The 18,945-nt window shown below is 38.3% G+C and overlaps 1 protein-coding gene across 1 annotated transcript in view; it reads left to right on the top strand.

The window, feature by feature from the left end:
• The first annotated feature begins 8,366 nt into the window (after positions 1-8,366).
• Positions 8,367-18,945, top strand: part of ARHGEF9 (Cdc42 guanine nucleotide exchange factor (GEF) 9) — a 294,997-nt gene continuing 284,418 nt past the window's right edge. The window contains exon 1 of the mRNA XM_012734448.1: positions 8,367-8,482. Within this exon, the coding sequence (XP_012589902.1) occupies positions 8,453-8,482 (30 nt within the window). The 5' untranslated portion in view covers positions 8,367-8,452. The remainder of the gene's footprint in view (positions 8,483-18,945) is intronic.

The raw sequence follows: 18,945 nt of genomic DNA, 5'->3' as shown, positions 1-18,945 counted from the left end.
AACTCTCCATGGCATACACCTCAGAAACATCTTTGAAGACTCATCTAGAGAAGCAAGGAAAACAAAGGAGAAGATAAACATCAAATTTAAAAGCTTTTGTACAGTAATAGAGGAACCAAAGGGAAGAGACATCCTGCTGAATGGGAGAAACTGTTTGTATACCATACAACAGATAAGTGATTGATATCAAAGGTGTGCAAAGAGCTGACACAACTCAACAAAACAAAGCAAACAACCCTGTCAATAAATGGCCAGAAAAGCTAAAAATATACTTCTTTAAAGAGAAATGCATACGGCCAACAGCATATGAAAATATTTTCTACATAACTAATTAAAAGATAATTGCAAAGCAAACCACAATGAGATACCACCTCACTCCAGTGAGAATGCTCATATTAAAAAAAAAAAAAAAATGGGGCCCTCCCTGGTGGCGCAGTGGGTTAAAGCACAGCACTAAGAAGCTAAAGCCTCTTCAACATGAGTTTGATTCCCCACACTGGAGGTGACCCACATGATGTGGCAGACCTCTCCTGACACACCCACTGCTCCCCTCAGCAGTGCATTTCATTAATCTGCCTGTTCTGCTTCCCACTCTGTCTCTGGTGATCCTGTCACCACCCCTGCACCTCTGGCCTGTACCCCAGTTCTGTATGCATAAATAAATAAATCTTTAAAAAAATGAAACTACAAATCCTGGCAAGTATGTGGAGAAAAAGTAGCCCTTTTACACTGCTACTGGGAATGTAAATTAGTACAGCAATTATGGAAAGCTGTGTTGAGGGTCTTCAAAACACCAAAAATGATCTACCATATGATCCAGTGATTCTATTCCTAGGAGTCCACACAAAAGACATAAGAACACTGATTCAAATGGAGACATACATTGTTATGTTTGTTGTTCCACAATTAGCAACATCTAAGATGTGGAAACAATCTAAATGCCCCCAAATGGATGAATGGATCAAGTAGATGTAGCATATATGCACAATAGGATATTAGTCAGTGATCTAAAAAGATGAACTCGTGCTATCTGTGGCAACACATTGTTTATGAACTTTGCATTGATTTAAAAGAAAGTATTGTTTGACATTAACTGAAGTTTTCCAACATCATCAGACCAGAAGCTTTCTGAACTCAATCTTTTGGTTTTTAATGGAAGAGTCATTGTATAGGCATAATTAATTAACTCATTGGCCATTGGCCATTGGTGATCAATTCAACCTCAGCCCCTTTCCCCCTTCTTGAGTGGGTAGTAGAAAAGGGTGAGATTGAATGTCCCAATCTTTTAGTCATATGGTTGGCTTCACCAGCAACTAATTCCCATACTTAAGAACTTGCCAGAAGTCACCTCATTCATATAGCAAAAGATAGCTTTATCACTCTGCACACTTAGGAAATTCCAAGGGTTTGAGAAGCTGTCAGCTAGGAAAAAATGGAGAAAGACCAAATATACATGAGAAATGCATTTTGGTCATCTGAATGATCAAATAAAATCTTATTTTAAAAATTACAATATAATTTTTCCAATTGTCTTTTTGACATCTCTTCTAATAATATTACTCACATTTAGCTCACACTTAATATATCCAAAATGGAGTCTTGATCCCCTCCTTTACTCAAACCTGTGCTTATTTCAGTCTTCCCCATCTTAACAAATGGTGAAGTCCAACTTTATAATACCTTCTTCTTTTCCCTTATATTCCACATCTAACCCATCATTAAGTTTTATTCTTTCTACCTCTAAAATATATATATCGAACATTCTCACTATCATATTAATTTTATTTCCAGTCCAAGTTACTCATCTCTCTCCTGGATGGCTGACAACTGCTTCAAACACTATAACTGTTTCAATCTTTTTAGGACATAGTAATTAACCTGAGTACTCTTTTACAAATGTAATTCAGATCATCTTATTTTCCCACTTAAAACTTCTAAACATCCTTTTCTCTTCCTACTTTTTTTTCCCTCAGAATTAATTCTCTGTTATGCCTTTCAAAATTTTATATAACCTGGTTTTCTCAAAATATATATCTTACAACTCTCCTTTCATCTTAGTTTCAATTTCATTATACTTCCAATTCCTGGGACATTCTAAGCCTGTTCAATCCATTGGACTTTCAGACTTTGTTATTTTTGTGAATATAATACTCTCCCCCATTTCTTGACATAACTGACTCACACTGAGCCTATATACCTCAACTAAAATGTTATCTCTGTGGAAAAGTCTCCTTTCTCTAAAATCTATCATCCCTACCCCCACAGTTAGTCCCTATCTTTCAGTTTTATTTTATAACACTTATAAATATTAGTGAATTTTTTACCTTATTTACTTGCTCAGTAGATAGAGCTGAATTGGGTTAAAATCTATGAAGTAGACTCAGTCACTCGGTTGGTCCTTGTCTCGGTGGGGAAACAATTCAGTGATGAGGACACAGGCAGAAAAGTAAGAGATTTATTTTCAGAAAATAAGACAGAAGAGCTCTTTAGACAATTAAGGATCCCAAGTGGGCTGCTGTTGAGGAGGCAAGAAGGAGAAGCTTATATGTTATTTTATTTGAAATGGTAGGGACCTAGTGACTCTGCATTGTCTTTTTGGATTGATAGAACTCCCAAACAGGTTTTCTTTGACTGGTTTTAGCCACTCATCATCAATTGGGGCTGGGGTCACCTTAACTAGAGAGTCCGGTTCTTGAAAAGACCAAAAAGTGCAAAAATTCGTCAATACGGAAGTTGTTCTAGGCGTGAGTCAATCTGGAATTTCCTACTTTTCCAAGGTGTTATCTCAAGTCTGAGGACCCTACAGACCTGATTAACTGACTATATTCCCAACTTATTTGCTCCCTTCTTCAGAACCTTGTACATGGTTTCATCTGTCTTGTTTATTGCTATATAATTAGTCTTTATCACATGATGCTTGCACACAATAAACACACAAGAATAGGTAGTTATATATATATATTATATATATAATAGCATTATATATGATATACAATAACATTATATACATATATATCATATATATATACATATATATGTAATATATATACCAACTATCATTTTGTCAAAGCATCACAAATTATAATATAGATGTTAACCTTAGACATTTAACCTTGGATTCTCAATACTAGTATTATAATAATGATACAAAGTTAACTTTTACTCTTTGTTATTGCATTCCATTCCCTGTGGTTTGTGTTCTCATTCCAGCTTATCCATAAACTTTGTGACTATGGGAGCCCCATTCACTCCTACTGGCTACATTTTCTTTTTTTTTCCATTTTCAACTTTTTAATTTTATTTTTAATAACTTGTCTTTAAATTTTATATAGTTTGCATCATTTTCCACTTTCATACAATGTATGGTCCTCAAGAAATTCACACCACCAGTTCACCTGTGTGCCATCACCATAATCCCTTCTGCAATTCCCACTCCTGTTTTGATAGTTTCCTCCTCCCCCACCTGAAGAATATATTTGGTGTAAAGATGCCTGCTGATTTTGGTGTTTACTTTGGTATAATTACCCCCCCCCCAATTCCTTATTTGAGTCCCGTACATTCCTCCTATTAGATAACCATTCTGTATTTTTCTTTTACTTTCTGGCTAATTTCACTGAACATGAAACATGAATATCCCTTCCAACTCCATCCATGTTGCTGCTAATGATATGAGTTTATCCTTTTCACTGCTAAGTAATATTTCACTGTATATATATACCACATCCAGTCATCTATTTTTGGGTATTTGGGTTGTTTACATAGCTTAACTACTGAGAATAGTGCTGAATAAACATAGGAGTGTAGGTGCTCTTTGGAATTAATGATTTTGGGTTCTTTGGGTAAATACAAGTAGAATTGTTTGATCACATGGGAGGACCATTTTTAGAAATCTGAAGAACCTGCGCCAGCTTTTCATAGTGGTTGGGACAATTTGCATTCCCACCAGCAATGTAGGAGGCTAATTTTACTTCGCATCCTCATCAACATTATTGTTGCTAGTTTTTTTTTTTTCTCACTGGTGTAAGATGGTATCTCATCGCGGTTTTGATTTTCAGTGATTACCAGTGATGTTGAACATTTTTCCACATGCCTGTTGGCCATTTGCATTTCTCTTTGGATAAGTGTGTTTTTAGCACTTCCCATTTTTCACTGGGTTGTTTACTTTGTTCTTACATATGTAAAAAGACAATGTTGAGATCATTTTTAAGATCTTTGCCAACTCTGATATCTATGGGTAATTTATTGTTTTAACTAGTAAACAACCATTACAGCAATCATTATATGACTGGGGACCTGAGGCAGAGATACTGATTCTTTCCATAGGTCAACTAACAGTAGTGAATTCATATCTTCACTCCATATGGCACAAAGCCATAGCCAGTGTGCTTCTTAAGTCACTATGGAGCCAAATTAAAAGATTGTGCTAGACTAGGTACAACCTAAGGCTGTTTCCTACCTCTTGTTGGTCACGGCTGAAGAAGGCAGAATTTAGCACTTGTCCACTCCAGGCTAAATACCAATAGGTTTCTGGGAGACCACATTATAACAAGGGTGAGTTCTGGAGCAAAACTAAATGTGGAAACCCCTTTCTAGATTTCTCTTATCCTGTTCTGAATTCTTTCTGCTTGCTATATCCTGTACTAAATGCTTTCTTTCCATGGGAAGATTCATCAAATCTTCGTAACACTCTTATGATGTAGGTGCTATTAGTAACCTTAACTCATAAATAAGGAAACTGTTGAGATATAAAACATATTTTTAAAAAACTGCCCAAGTAAGTAGCAAAGCCAATAATTAGATCTAGGCTTTCCCTGTGGCACAACAGGTTAAAGCACTGCATTATGAAGCACTCTGAAGCCACTGCAGCACCAGTTTGATCCCCTCCCAGGGAGCTGACTCACATGATGTGGCAGACCTCTCCTGACCCACCCGCTGCTATCCTCAGCAGTATACTTTGTCAATCTGTCTGTTCCGCTACCCAATCTGTTTCTGGTTAATCCTCTCACCCACCACACATCTGGCCTGTACGCCAGTTCTGTAAGCATAAATAAATAAATCTTTAAAAAAATAATTAGATCCAAGTATTTTCACCCCAGAGGTTTTACTTTTACTTATTACATTATATGACCTCTAACAACTCACATAGTTCTTCATCTGAAGACACTCAAGACATACTGTAATCAATAGTCTTTATGCTTCTGTGACATTTGTCCATCTGCTAGTGTTTGTAGGTCCATATATTAACAACGGCCTTTTGCTATCACATCCATTCTACTCCTAAGAAACTAAATTTCCTAGATACCATTGCTATCTCACTTCTTTTGTGCAATGGAAAACACTTGAAAGATGTTGTTGGTCAGGAAGAAGGAAGAAGCCCGAGGCTGTTTCCTCTACTCCCTACTCTAGAGGGGTATTCCAGCTTCTGATTGACTGGAGATTTTGCTGAACAACTCCTCCTTTCTTGTCATCAGGCCACCAACCCCATGTTTTTAGCTTTAGTTTATCATAAATTTCTGGATTCTTATACCATTACCTTTTCCCATTATTAATCTGCCCCTAGGAATGGTAGCAGCTTCTGTGGTTGCTAAATGCTGATTTGCCTCACCATGCCCTGTTTGGCTTCTTGTTTTTACCAATGTAATGTCTCCCATTCTTGAAAGTTCTATCTTTAAAATATTTAGGAGGGTTTCTATTTTCTTGACTAGATCATGACTGGACAAATTCTATGATACCATGGCTACTCAATAACACATAGTTTATTTTTAAGGGCATATGTCACGATCTTTAAATATCTCATTTCCTTACATTTTTATTGTCAATCTTTTTTCTACTTCAAGTGGATTGCAAGGTCCATGAGGAACTTTGTCTTGTATATAGGGCATCTGTCAATGTTTGGGACATAGAAACTTAGCAATATTTTAAAAAGCATTTATTTTTATTTATTTATGCATACAATAACTGGGATGTATGCCAGAGGTGGGGGTAGGAAGATTCTTAAGAGACAGAGTGGGGAGCAGAACAGTCAGATCTAATGAAATACACTGCTGAGAGGAGCAGCAGACGAGATAAAAGAGCTGACCATGTGGGTCAGCTCCCTGGCAGGGGGATGGAACTCAGGTCATTTCAGTGATAGTGCAATAGTGCTTATACTTACCCCTATGGTGCCAGGGAGCTCTGTAATTCAGTAATATTATTGAATCAATGCATTCATTAAAATGCAAATTTTTTTAATACCTCCCATGTGCTAATCATTGATATAAGAAAATCAAGATTAGTAATTGTCTCTGTTTTAAAAATAATTTATAATTCCATTTAAATAACACCATATAGAAAAAAATGAATGCATGATCAGTGTATTAATTTGCAAGGGCTGCCATAACAATTTGACACAAAATTTTTCCTTCACAATTCTGAAAATTAGAAGTAGAAGATTGAGGTGATTTCTTCTGAGACCTCTCTCCTTGTCTTGACTGCTTTCTCCTTTACTCTTCTTGTAGTCTCTATCTGTGCCTAGTTTAGTCCAAATTTCCATTTTTTTATAAGAACACCAAGCATATTGTATTAAGGCACAAATTCATGACTTTATTTTAATTTACTCATCTGTTTAATTAAAGACCCTACCTTAAAATGTCATCACATTGTGAAGCTGGAGGTTTAGATTTTAACATACAAATATTCGGGGGACATAATGTAGCCTACAACAGCCAGCAAGTAAAATATAATGTTTAGATGAGGGGGTGAAATAATAGTTCTAAAGAAGTTAGATGAAAGACTATAAATCTAAGGCCTGGCATAATCTGTGAAAGATTGCAGAAGTGATGTTCAGATCTTCAATAGTTGTTAAAGAGTCATGCAAACTTGTTGGTAAAGGAGGTACACCCAAGAGGCTCAGTGTGACTAAAGACCCTGAGGTGAGAACTTAAGGAGATCACTGTAGAATACGATTACTGGACTATCAGACTTAGGAGGAAGTTGGAACTTCACCCAGTTTAAGCTCCCATTTGGTTCAGAAATTCCTTGTCATAGAACCACTTAGCTTCTGCTTATATACCTATGTAATAATCAAGACAGATGCTTCAATCGTTGTTGAGTTCTTTCTGGCCATAACAATGGCTTGGATGAAGTGGGGAGAGTTTGCTAGGAAGTAGAGGTAATGGGTATAGCTTCTTAACGACGCCTTTATTTATACCAGTCACCTGCAAATGTTTCTTTCTGATAGCATAGTTTAATGTCTTGCTGAAACTGCAAACTCTATTTTTGCAATACCATTCTTGCCTAATCTTCCCTGTGAGTCAGAAGCCTTAGATTCTTGTCTTCTTTGGCTGTGCTACCTTGGGGAGAGGCCTTTCAGTCTCTGGAATTCAGTCTCTGTACTTCAGTGTTCATGTTTGTAACACTACCGATCATATTTACCTGAAAGGGTTACTGTGAGGACTATATGGAATGACAGTGGGTATAAATGTGACCAAGAATGACAATTCTCAGCAGATACAAAAGTGCCAGCCTACCTAAGTTGCATTGCCTAGAGCTGGTGATTGGTTTATCCATTTATCTGTTTTCCTAATTTGACTCACTATCATTTGACTCATTCTCAGCAAAATAAGTGAATGGAGAATTCATCTATCTACAAGCTAATTTTCATATTCCTGAGAGTTTGAGGGAGAAAGAGGGAAAGATGAGAGCAATAATAAGCTTGGAAGCTTAGAAAGCTGTAGAAGATAAAATGGAGACTATCTCCACTTTAGAAGAGGAAGAGGTCTCTTCTGTCTTCTATACCTCCATTTATTTACCTGTAAAATAGAGACACTATGCCTGCCTCCACAGTGTTATTCGGTGAAGCAAAATTAATAATTAGGATAAAAGCCCCTAGCTAGTACACACTGGGAGAGAAGATTCCAGGATGTTGTGCAGAAGGAGGGCTGAGGGAAGAAAGGTAAGGAAGGGAGTGTTGCCATGGATCCACTGGGGCAGGATCTTGCTGTTCTGTAGGAGGTTGACACAGCACCTCTAAAACAACTTCAAAGGGGACTTTTCGCGGACTATACACAATTAGGGAGCCCTACAATAAACAGCATTTAAGGCTAGCGCTGTTGAAGCAGGCAGAGGTGGCAGCTGACTTCTCCCAAGCTGAAGTTATTCGTGCCCCTGTAATCTCCCTGCCCCCAGATCTCAAGCCGTGGCAGGGGACAAAGACAGCCTTTTGGGATCCCCCCTCCTGCGCCTTTCTGGGCCAAACACTCCTAGAGCTGCCGGCGGAAAGGCAGAGCCAGCCAGCGGGGATGGAACAACCTGACTGAAGGCGAGGCCCTGGGCGGAGGGGATTGGGCTGTAGGGCTGTGGAGGAGGGGAGGCGGAGGGGGCGCTGGGACTTTCCTCGCTGCCAGCCCAGCGAGCCGAGCCAACTCACACGCTAGCCACCTGGGCCTCTGAGAAGCTGGACTTAGCCTGCACCATGCAGTGGATTAGAGGCGGATCGGGAATGGTGAGTGAACGTAACCCTGACTTCCCCAGCTTAAGCCTCAATTACCTAGCCCCACCCCCAGCTCCTCCACAAGCCGCCATGCAGTGAGCCCCTAGTCTCAGCCCACCGCCGCCGCCCTAATCGCTGTCCTTGAGACACCAGCTAGCTTGCTTCCTGTGGCCATTTTAGGAGCCCTTGCTCACCGGTCTGCAGAAGAAGCCCCCTCCCATCTCCCTTCTCATTCCTGCAGCCTTCTAAATGCTGTCCTCCAAAATTGGAGTGGGGCGGGTGTAGCGGTCATTTGGAAAGCCAGAGAAGCAAGGGGGTTGGAAGAGGGGCTTTCTAAAAACAATGAGGCTAGGAAAAGGCAGGCCAGCCAGCACGGGATTAGGGGGGAGGGGACAGTCACAAAACCTAGTATTGTGGAGAAGGCAGTATTGGAGAGCTGCTTTGTCCCCCTACAAGGGCTGCAGGTATCCCCTAGTCCTGGCCAGTCCTGATGCATAAGGGCTAGAGCGTCAGTCTCAGATTAATCTGCCTGGTGGAGCCCTGAAGTGTTTCTTGCCTGGGCTGGGGTCACCCTGACCACACTTGGGTTTTTGTCAAGGACACAGAAACCCCCATCCTGGAAATGGGTCTGGGTTCCATTCAGTTAGGCGAGCTTTCCCCTCCTCCACCTGGGGGTGGGGGAAGGGGAGACACACACACACACACACACACACACACAGAGACAGACAGACAGACAGACAGACAGACAGACAGGCAGGCAGGCAGACAGATAGACAGACAGACAGATCATCTCCCGACAGTTCACTTTATGCTATTTTATGACATGGTGCCTCTTTCTTTACCTGGAGACCTTGGAATGACTTCCCTTGCAGAGAGGAAGTGTTGGCTGTATCTTGATGCCTCTTTGACTCAGCCAGGGGTAACTCAATCTGGTTTGGACTCTGGGAAATGAAAGGCCACCATACATTTGTTATCAACTGGAAATCATGGGCAAGAGGGTATTAGAGGGCAATGTGAGCCCACTTCTGCCCTTCCACTCACTACATGCAGCTGAAAGAAAGTAGCCTGAAACTGTTGATCAAAATTGATTATTTCAATACTGTTTTGCTTCTGTTTAGAAGGGAGAAGGGAGTCTGGTGTGGGTTAGTATTGTACCATAGGATCTGTCTCTTCCCTTCATCAGGTTTTTCTTAAACCTATGTTTCAGTGGTTCTTAAAAGCTTATATTTCTTGTTCTTAAATGGCAGTCTCTAAGAGATTCTTCTCAGATTTCCCTCATATTCTAGAGTTGCATTTGGACTATTTCAAATGTTTGTAGAACCAGAAAAGTTTAGCACAGGAAAAGACCTTCGTGTCCTTATTATCCAAGAAAGCTGAGACACAGAGAATGGTAGGGACTTAATCAGGGTCTTAGAACTATATGAATACAAAGCTAAGTCTAGCATAAAATCTCCTGACTGTGTCATTATCTCTCCCCACTGCTTTAGGGAATCATGGTTTCAATGGTGCTGAGATAGATAGAAAGAAACAAAGTGTCATGATCTTAGAAAAGCAGTTTCTTCAGTATGAACTAATGACATGAATTTTGCCTGAAAACAACAAGCAAACAAACAAACAAAAAACAAATGCCAATCCAGTATTTCTGGCAGCTACTTTCTGTGAGCCCTCACCCCTTATTCAAATATATTGTAGTATAGGGGTCCAAAGCCAGTGGTAACATTAAATTAATGGAGAAATTTGATGTTTTGCACTTGTATGTGAGAGAAAGACAGCAACAGACACCTTGTGAAAACTATGGAATTGAAGGTTATGGGGAAATTTAATAATATTTTTAGGGGACTGAAGTGGTGAATACTGTATGATGAAAACATTTATTTAGGAGTTTGCAAAAATACAAGAGATAGGAGTAGTAAACTCTATTCTAGTCTGGAAGACAGGAAACCACTAGTATTGGTTAAGCTACTATTTAATAGGAATGCTTTGGGTCTCAGTTTTCTTACCTATCAAATGGGTTTATTAATGATCACCCAAATTTCTCCAGGCCTGAGATTCTCAGATAGTTAGAAATAAATGTTGGGTTAAAAATTATTTGGTGGCTGGGCTTTCCCTGGTGGCGCAGTGGGTTAAAGTGTCGCATTATGAAGTTATCCAAAGCCACTGCAGCATGAGTTCAGTCCCCTGCCAGGGATCTGGCATGCATGGTTTGGCAGACCTCTCCTGACCTGCCTGCTGCTCCCTTCAGCAATGTATTCCAGTAGATCTGCCTGTTCAGCTCCCTACTCTGTCTCTGGTGGATCCTCTCACCCACCACACCTCTGGCCTGTACCCCAGTTATGTAAGCATAAATAAATAAATCTTTAAAAAGTTATTTAGTGACTTATGAAAAAATGATTTATATCTAACCACCATTTTGCAATATGACTAGTTAAAAGGTATTTATTTGCTCTTGTTCTTTAATTTTCAAGGCACTGGAAATTCATATTGAACAGAGATCCCTGTTTTCACAGTAATTTGACTAGTATAACTGATTGCAAGTGTTACATGTAAATCAATTCCTTAATCATAAAACTTGAGTTTGGCTTTTACAAAACACAAGTCTCTCTTGGTAGATTCCAGTTTTCATGGTGGAATTGCTCATATGTGTTCATACAAATATGTGTTCATAGCTTCTGTTTTCTGTGCTGGGTTGCGCAATGTGCCTAGAGTTGAAAAATGTTGTTCTCAGTCATAACTATGAGGCTTAAAGCCTAACTTTTTACACTTCTCAGAACTTAAAAACTTGACATTTGTTAACCCTCCTTCATCCTCAATATTCACATCCATAAAAATAGGGATAAAGTACTTTATCTTATAAGGTAGAGGTCATTCATTCAACAAAAATACATAGTATCTAATATGACTTCACACTTATCTAGATGGTGGGAGACAGGTGTAAACAAAAACAAATTCTCTACTATCATGAATCTTACATTCTGGTAGTGGAGGGAAATTCGGCAAACAGTTACACAAATGAATATACAAGATGTAGGAAGATGCTAAGTGTTAAGACGGAAAAGAAAACCTGGTAAAATAATACAAATTTACATGGGTGGAATGATATATTAGGCCAGCCAGAGCCTCTCTGCTGTAGGGACATTTGAACAGAGACATAAAGGAAGTGAAGTAACAAACTTTATACAGATGCTTTTGAGAAGGCTGTTCTAGTCGTAAGAAACAACAGCAGAAAACACAACTGGTTTGTTTAAGGAGCAACAACGGAGCTAATATCCTAGGGTACTTTCATGAGAATCAGAGAGTGTTTTTGGAAGATTTCGAATATATAAAGGACATAGTCTGACTTAAATTTTTTTTTTTAAGATTTATTTATTGATGCTTACAGAACTTGAGTATAGGCCAGAGGTGTGTGTGTGTGGGGGGGTTCAGAGGATTCACCAGAGTCAGAGTGGGGAGCAAAACAGGCAGATCGACTGAAATATACAGCTGAGTGGAGCAGCGGGAGGGTCAGGAGAGGTCTGCCACGCCATGCGGGTCAGCTCTCTGACTAGGAATAGAACTCGTACTACTGTCGTTTTGGTTTTGGAGAGCTTCATAATGCAATGCTTTAACACGTTGTGCTACCAGGGAGAGCCTGACTTCAATTTTAATGGGAGAACAAATTGTAATGGGGCAAAGGAAAGAGATGTTAGAGGTGATGGTGGTTTAGACTAGGTTATGATGTTGAATGAAAGGGCTGTATCCAGAATTCTCAGATGGCTGATTGTGAGGCTAGAATGAACACAGAGTATTGATTGATGCACACAAGGACATTTTGTATTGATGTTAGAGATAAAATTATTTACTTTAGCCTCCTGACCACTGGTGAGACTAATTGAAGGTTGATTTTATGTAGATTATGCCTTCTGGGAATTTGTAGAAGATCAATTGTATAATGAGTATTTTGGAAATATGATATTCTTAACACATGTGGCATCTAGATTGTACAGCTTTTAATTTTCTATATGAAAATTTTTTTCATTAATAATCAGTACTCAATTATTTTGTTGATTTGTTATTTTAAATTTTCAAATTATTAATGAGAAGGAAAGAAAAATTTCAACTTTTAAGATATTCAAGCATAGTAAGTCTTATATGTAATTTAAAATGTGCATTTATTGAACAAAAATAGTAGACCTTGTAGTTTGTATTGATTTTGCTGTTTAGATCTTAAGTACCAATAAAAACTCTAATTGGTCACAGAATGACAAAATTGAAGCAACTCACATTTTCATTTATTTTACTTTAAACTCACTGTGCTATCATTGTTTGCTTTGCACTTACTATTTAAAAGCATGATACAGAGCACCATAGGGATTGCAGACCCAAATACACCCAAAGCTACCTTGAGTGATTCTGTGAAGAATTGTGAAATGAACTGAAGAAACAAATGTGAAATCTGTGGGTATGTACTAAGGGCAAATGTGGAGCTGGAATTTCTCTGAATCAATGTAGAATGCAATATTATTAAATGATAAATAATGAAATATGAAATTTTATATTACTAAAACTCTGTAGGAATTACAGTACTTTAGAACTTTGACCAAGAGGTTGTTTTCATTGAGGTTACATTGGTTCACGATGCTGTATATGATTTAGGGGAATAGTTCACATTTTCTCAGATATAGGCCACCACCCCACACCTGCCACCAAAGCACTCATATCCCCTTACATAGACCATTGTGTTCCCTTCCATCTTTTTCCTCCACCCCACTCTCCTTTTTGCCTCTAGGGTTTGTTTTGGTTTCATGTTGCCAGTTCCTTTGTTTTGTTTTTTTTTTCTCTATACTTTACATATAAGTGTAATAATCCAGTATTTATCTTTTTCCTTTGGACTATCATAATCCCTTTCAACTCCATCCATGAAGTCCCATATGGCAAAATTCATCGTTTTTATAGTTGAGTATTATTCCATTATGTGTGTTTGTGTAATCCACTGATCTCTCCTTGGGCACTTAGATTGTTTCCATAATTTGACTATTGTAAATCGTGTTGCAGAAAACATAGGAGTACATATATGCCTTCAAATTAATGAGTTGGAATTTTTCAGGTAGAGACCTAGAGTAGACTTGTTGGGGAGTTCATATATATATTTAATATTTTGAGGATTCTCCGTCTTGTTTTCTGTAGGGGTTGCACGAAGTCTGCATTCCTACCAACAATTTATGAGGGTTGCTTTTTCTGTGCACCCTTGCCAGAATTTGTTGGTGGTGCTTTTTTCAATAGGGGCCATTCTCACATGTGTGAGGTGGTATCTCCTTGTGGGTCTGATTTACTTTTCCCTGATGTAAAACAGTTTCCATATGTTTGTTGGCCGTGCAGCAAAATATTTTTTCAGGGAGGAATTTTGCTTAAAATTGCTGGTACATAGTGATAATATAAAATATTAATGATAATAACAATAATAATAATGAGGAAGAAGGAAAAGAAGAACAAGAACAAAAAGAAAATAATTTTGGCTTTTTTATTTTAAAAAAACTCCTTTTTAGGTAGCATACACATTTAGTGCCTGCACTAGTGTCTGCTCCTATTGCTCCACACTTGTTATGAACAAAACTTCATACCAAATTATGACCTTCATGAGTATCTCTGGATAGGTTGGATGGAATGGTCAACTGGAAAGTATTAGTTGATTTGATTCTGCTATGAATAATAGAGGTACATCCATACTGACTTATAATGCATACATTTTTATTATTTCATATAAAATAAGTCTGGAAATATATATACCTGGTCCAGCATGAAAGTTTCAGGACATTTTTTGGAAACTTTATGCCCCACTATCCCTAGAAATTTGGCTTCTGTTCTTAAGACAACCACTGTAATCAGTTCTTAATGTTTTTATAAAGGTAGTTTATGACTTCATAAGCATATACTTGTATACACGATTCTTTTCTTCATGCAGTTAGTAGTGCTTTTCTTGTTTTTCAGTTAACAATCTCTTGAAGATTATTATATATCAGTACATACAGGTATGCCCCCTGTAGTATGGCTATATAGGAATCTATTTTAGACCACTAATTAGTTTGTCTCTAATCATGATTTCCATGATAAGCAATGAAGCAATGGCTTTTAACGGTTATTTTCAAAATAAAAAAAAGGATGTTTATTAAGCAGCTACTGCTTCTAGGACACTGTACCAGGCAGAGCTGTGGGATAGCCAAATATAAGATGAGGCTTGTCTTTGAACAGCTTTTGACTCAGTAAGGAAGAAATAAAGCCAGTCTGTAAAATAAACTAAAGGTGGTAATATAAAGAAATATGGAGTATAAGAGAACAATAGTGTGGTGGGTGAGGAGGATGAGATGACCGGACAGTACTTTCTATAGGGTATTTAAATTGTACTTTCAAGTGTTCAGATGACAGAGTTGGCTTGTTGAGAGTAGGCATGATAGGTAAGGTAAGAGATTTTCCAAGTAGAAGTAACAATAATAGAGAAAGTTTGAGGCATGAAATGGATAGCTTATTCTGAAAGTGACTTATAAGTGTTTTGGTGTGATTGGAGCCAATAATTCTGATAAGATGAACTAAAGTCAGATCAATAAGTGTCAATGTTTTTTAGAGAAATTTACACAGGTATTTGATGTGGAGCTGCACCAAACCTGCTGCAGCAGTTATCACAGTTTGTCTCCAAATTTTATAGTTTTTCCCTTGGCCAAAAAATGTTCTAAATCATCTCCAAGTTCAAAACATCAACAAAAGCAAGCCAGAGGCTCCAGAATAGACACCTGATTTCCATGACAAATATGGAAATACTATATTAGCTAGTGGAGCTTCTTTTGTGTTGCTGGGTGAACATATATTGCTACACAAACTGTAATGGAATGAAACATGTTCTCTGTTGGTAATCATCCCAAAGGAATGGAGAGACCACTAATCATCCCAACCGGTGTAATACTGAATTGTTTCGAAATCTATTCACAATTGATACCTATTACAATACAGTATTACAGAGGAAATAAAGTATATTTGAAACTTTATAAAAGAAGTATCATGAATGTGAGGATCAGAAGATTTTCCTGGTCAGAAAAGACAATGACATGATGAGACTGAGAGATGGAGGATTTCTTTGGTGACACAGATGTAGTGGGTGAGAAGGAAGGGGTTGCATTTGGCAGTTGAAAACTGTACACACACACACACACACACACACGCGCGCGCGCACGCGCGCATGCATGTTCCAACTTAAGTAGTCAGGCAGGAAGAGTTCCCATTTACTCAGCCCTTCACCAACATTGGGGTGTGCAATCTGATTCTCTCAGTCTATCAATTCAAACGTGAGTCTCATCTAGAAATAGCCTCAACAGAAGTGCCCAGGATAACGTTTCACTAAATGTCTGGATATCTAAGGACACAAAAAGGATGTCACAGAAAATTAACCATCACATATCCTCACTGATGTTCCCAGTCTGTTTTAAGAATCAGGTGAGTAAAAAGATGGGAACGTGTGTGAACTAGTGTTCTATTATCTACCCATATGGGGAGTAATTATTAATACTCACAGGACAGAGATGACACACACTTCAGAAGGCAGAATATGATCTTTTTTACTAACCTGATTTCAGATCTCAGAATATTATTAGTTCATGGCTGAAGGGTACCCAAGAATCCCCCAAACTTGTGTGTTCTAAAAAGGTGTAGCCATCTGTACATACAAAGACAAAACATATTCTTTCTGTGAAAGAACTTTAATGGAATGGGTGTGTATAAAGAGAAATTCGAAGGTTCATAACAAAAGTTTGCCAATAAGACACCCAAATTTATACATCCTCTTCTAGGCAAATGCCCAGCCAAACAGGGTTGAGCTAAAGCAGGACCACTGAGACTTGAGCACTTGCCACAAGTCTATGGTAATTTCTGGCAAGGACCCAGAGGGAAAGATTGATTCTGAAGCAGGTTCCAGGAATCTGGGACACAAGGAGATACCACATAAAAATATCTCTTAACCTCCTTGCATGTCTCTTATCCATGTGTCTCTTTCAAGTGTGTCCTTCCATGCCTCCTTTCCAACAGTACAGGTTGGAAATCCAGCTGCAGGGAGAAGAGCTCTTCTCTCTTCTCCCCACTTTTCTTCTGTGTTATGTAACTTCACCTGACCTCTCAGTCCCATCCCTTGTTCTCAGTAATAAGTCCATTTATAAATGGTGGCTGGAAACATGGTACCTCACCTTTTATGGAGATGCCTCTGTAACAGGAATATCAGACCTAACTTTCTTCTTTTTCTGAGCACTAAGAGATCCAATAGGAATTTCATTCACAAGTAGCAATCTCTCCTAACCCAGCCCAGGGCTTCCAGAATTCTATACCTAAGGAGATAAACCCTTCCCTGCCCCCAATGGCCCAATGACATGATGTGAGAGGAGCTTCTTCTTAGGATCCTATGATGAGACGTTTTCTCATCATACTGACTTTGTTTGGTTTATGCATGTGTGTGTGTGTGTGTGTGCATGTGTATGTGTGACTGGTTCTCCAAGTGGTGAAGCAAAACTGTAGTGAGGTGGGATATAAATGCATTCACCTGGTAGTACAAAATCCTATTACTATGAAGAGCTATTTTATTAAAGAGACTGTATGACATATAAGGAAAGTAACATTAAAATTGAGTGAACCATATGTATGATGCTAAAACATTTGAATTATAAAAATTAAGGGAAAGTGAGTTTTATAGTGAGTTTGGGGATGGCAGCAGGAACAGCCCATGCAAACACTTTGAGCTGTTTGATATTTTGATATTTTGAAGGGTAGAGAGAAGGTCAGTGTGACTGGAACATTGTGGAGAGAGGAGGCAAGTGAAAAGAAATGATATGGCAGAAAAACGGGTATCAGTTCACACAGGATCTTCCAGGCTTAGGAAGTCTGTATTTCCAGGGAGGGTTGCATCAGCTATATTCAAAGGCAGATGGTTCAGAGGTTAATAGCATAGACTATGTAACCAGACTACCTACATTCAAATACTGACTCTGCCTCTCCTTAGTATTGTGAACTTGAGCATGTTATCTAACCTTTATGTGTCTCAGTTTTGTCCTCTGCAGATTGGAAATAATAATGGTACTAGAGGTATTATACATAATGTTATATTGTTGTTCTAGTGAGTTGGCATCCTCACAATATGCCTGATAGTGCGGGGCACTGAAAAGCATTATTTACTCTAAGTAAAATAGGAAAAACTTGAAATAGAGGAATGGATGAGTGATGGGGTCTACTTTGTAATCTGATAAGTTGATTTTTGCAGATACTGTAAAGAATAAATTGAGGAGAATGAATGTGGATATGACCAGCACAATTAAGAGGATGCTGCGGAAATGAAATCAGTGGACTTGGGGAGAGGAGGTCAGATTTAACATCTGTTTTGGAGAGATACTCAATGGAATTTGCTGCCAGATTAATTGAGAGTGATAGATCTAAAGGAGGAGACTAGAAATAAATGGTTTCTGACTCTGCTGTTGATTAGCTGTGTGATGTTAGTTGTATGATTTACCATTTAAAGCCTCAGTTTCCTTATATATTAAGCAGGATTACCCAGAGAAGCAGTACCAATAGGGTGTGTATCTGTGCTGTGTGTGTGTGCTGTGTGTGTCTGTGTGTGTGTGTGTGTGTGTGTGTGTGTGTAGGGAGAGACAGACAGGCAGGTAGGAAGGAAGAGTTGGTTAGTTTAAGGAATTCTGTAGGTGACTGTAGATGTACATTTCTCAATTCTGCAGAGAATACCAGGACACTGGGAAGAATTAAAGTCCAGTGGCAGTTTGATGACAGAATTCTTTCTTGCCTGGGAAAGGTCAGTCTTTGGGTTATTAAGATCTCAAAATGATTAGATGAGCATCATCCATATCATACAATATAATTTGTTGTTACTCAAAGTCCAATAATTTAAATGTTAATAATACCCCAAAAAATAACTTCACAGACATGTTCAGTATATTGCATGACCAAATATCTGGTCACTGTGTCTCCGATAAGTGACACATAAAATTAATCATCACACCTTTTCTGTGAAATTGGAATAATAATAGTGCCAGGTTATTAGATTACTGTAGTATGGAATGATTTAATCTATGTAAAATACTTGATACAGTATATTTCACATAGCAAGAGCTCAATTACTGATTACCTTTATTATTTTAATGCAATAATAACTCCACATTTATTTGGTATTTTGCATTTTAAAGCACCTTCACATGCATGAATTCATGTGAGTTTCACCATACTCTAAGGCTGGGAGAAATTAAATATCTTCTTCACATACCCATTTCTAAACAAAGCCATGGTGAGAAATAGGCCTGTAACTTTTCATATATAACTCTCCCTGCTTGTCAGAAGTGGATGTCTTCCTAGTGCTCTTTATTCTAGGGGTGAAATGGCCAATAATAAGATTGTAAATGCAGCAAAGCTTGAGAATATTAGCTAACATTTAAGAGCCAGCACTGTTTTAAGTATTTTACATG

This window comes from Condylura cristata, unplaced genomic scaffold, assembly GCF_000260355.1.
Source record: "Condylura cristata isolate star-nosed mole 26May11 unplaced genomic scaffold, ConCri1.0 scaffold00056, whole genome shotgun sequence".
Classification (NCBI taxonomy): domain Eukaryota; kingdom Metazoa; phylum Chordata; class Mammalia; order Eulipotyphla; family Talpidae; genus Condylura; species Condylura cristata.
This window is presented reverse-complemented; position numbering and strand designations above follow the sequence as displayed.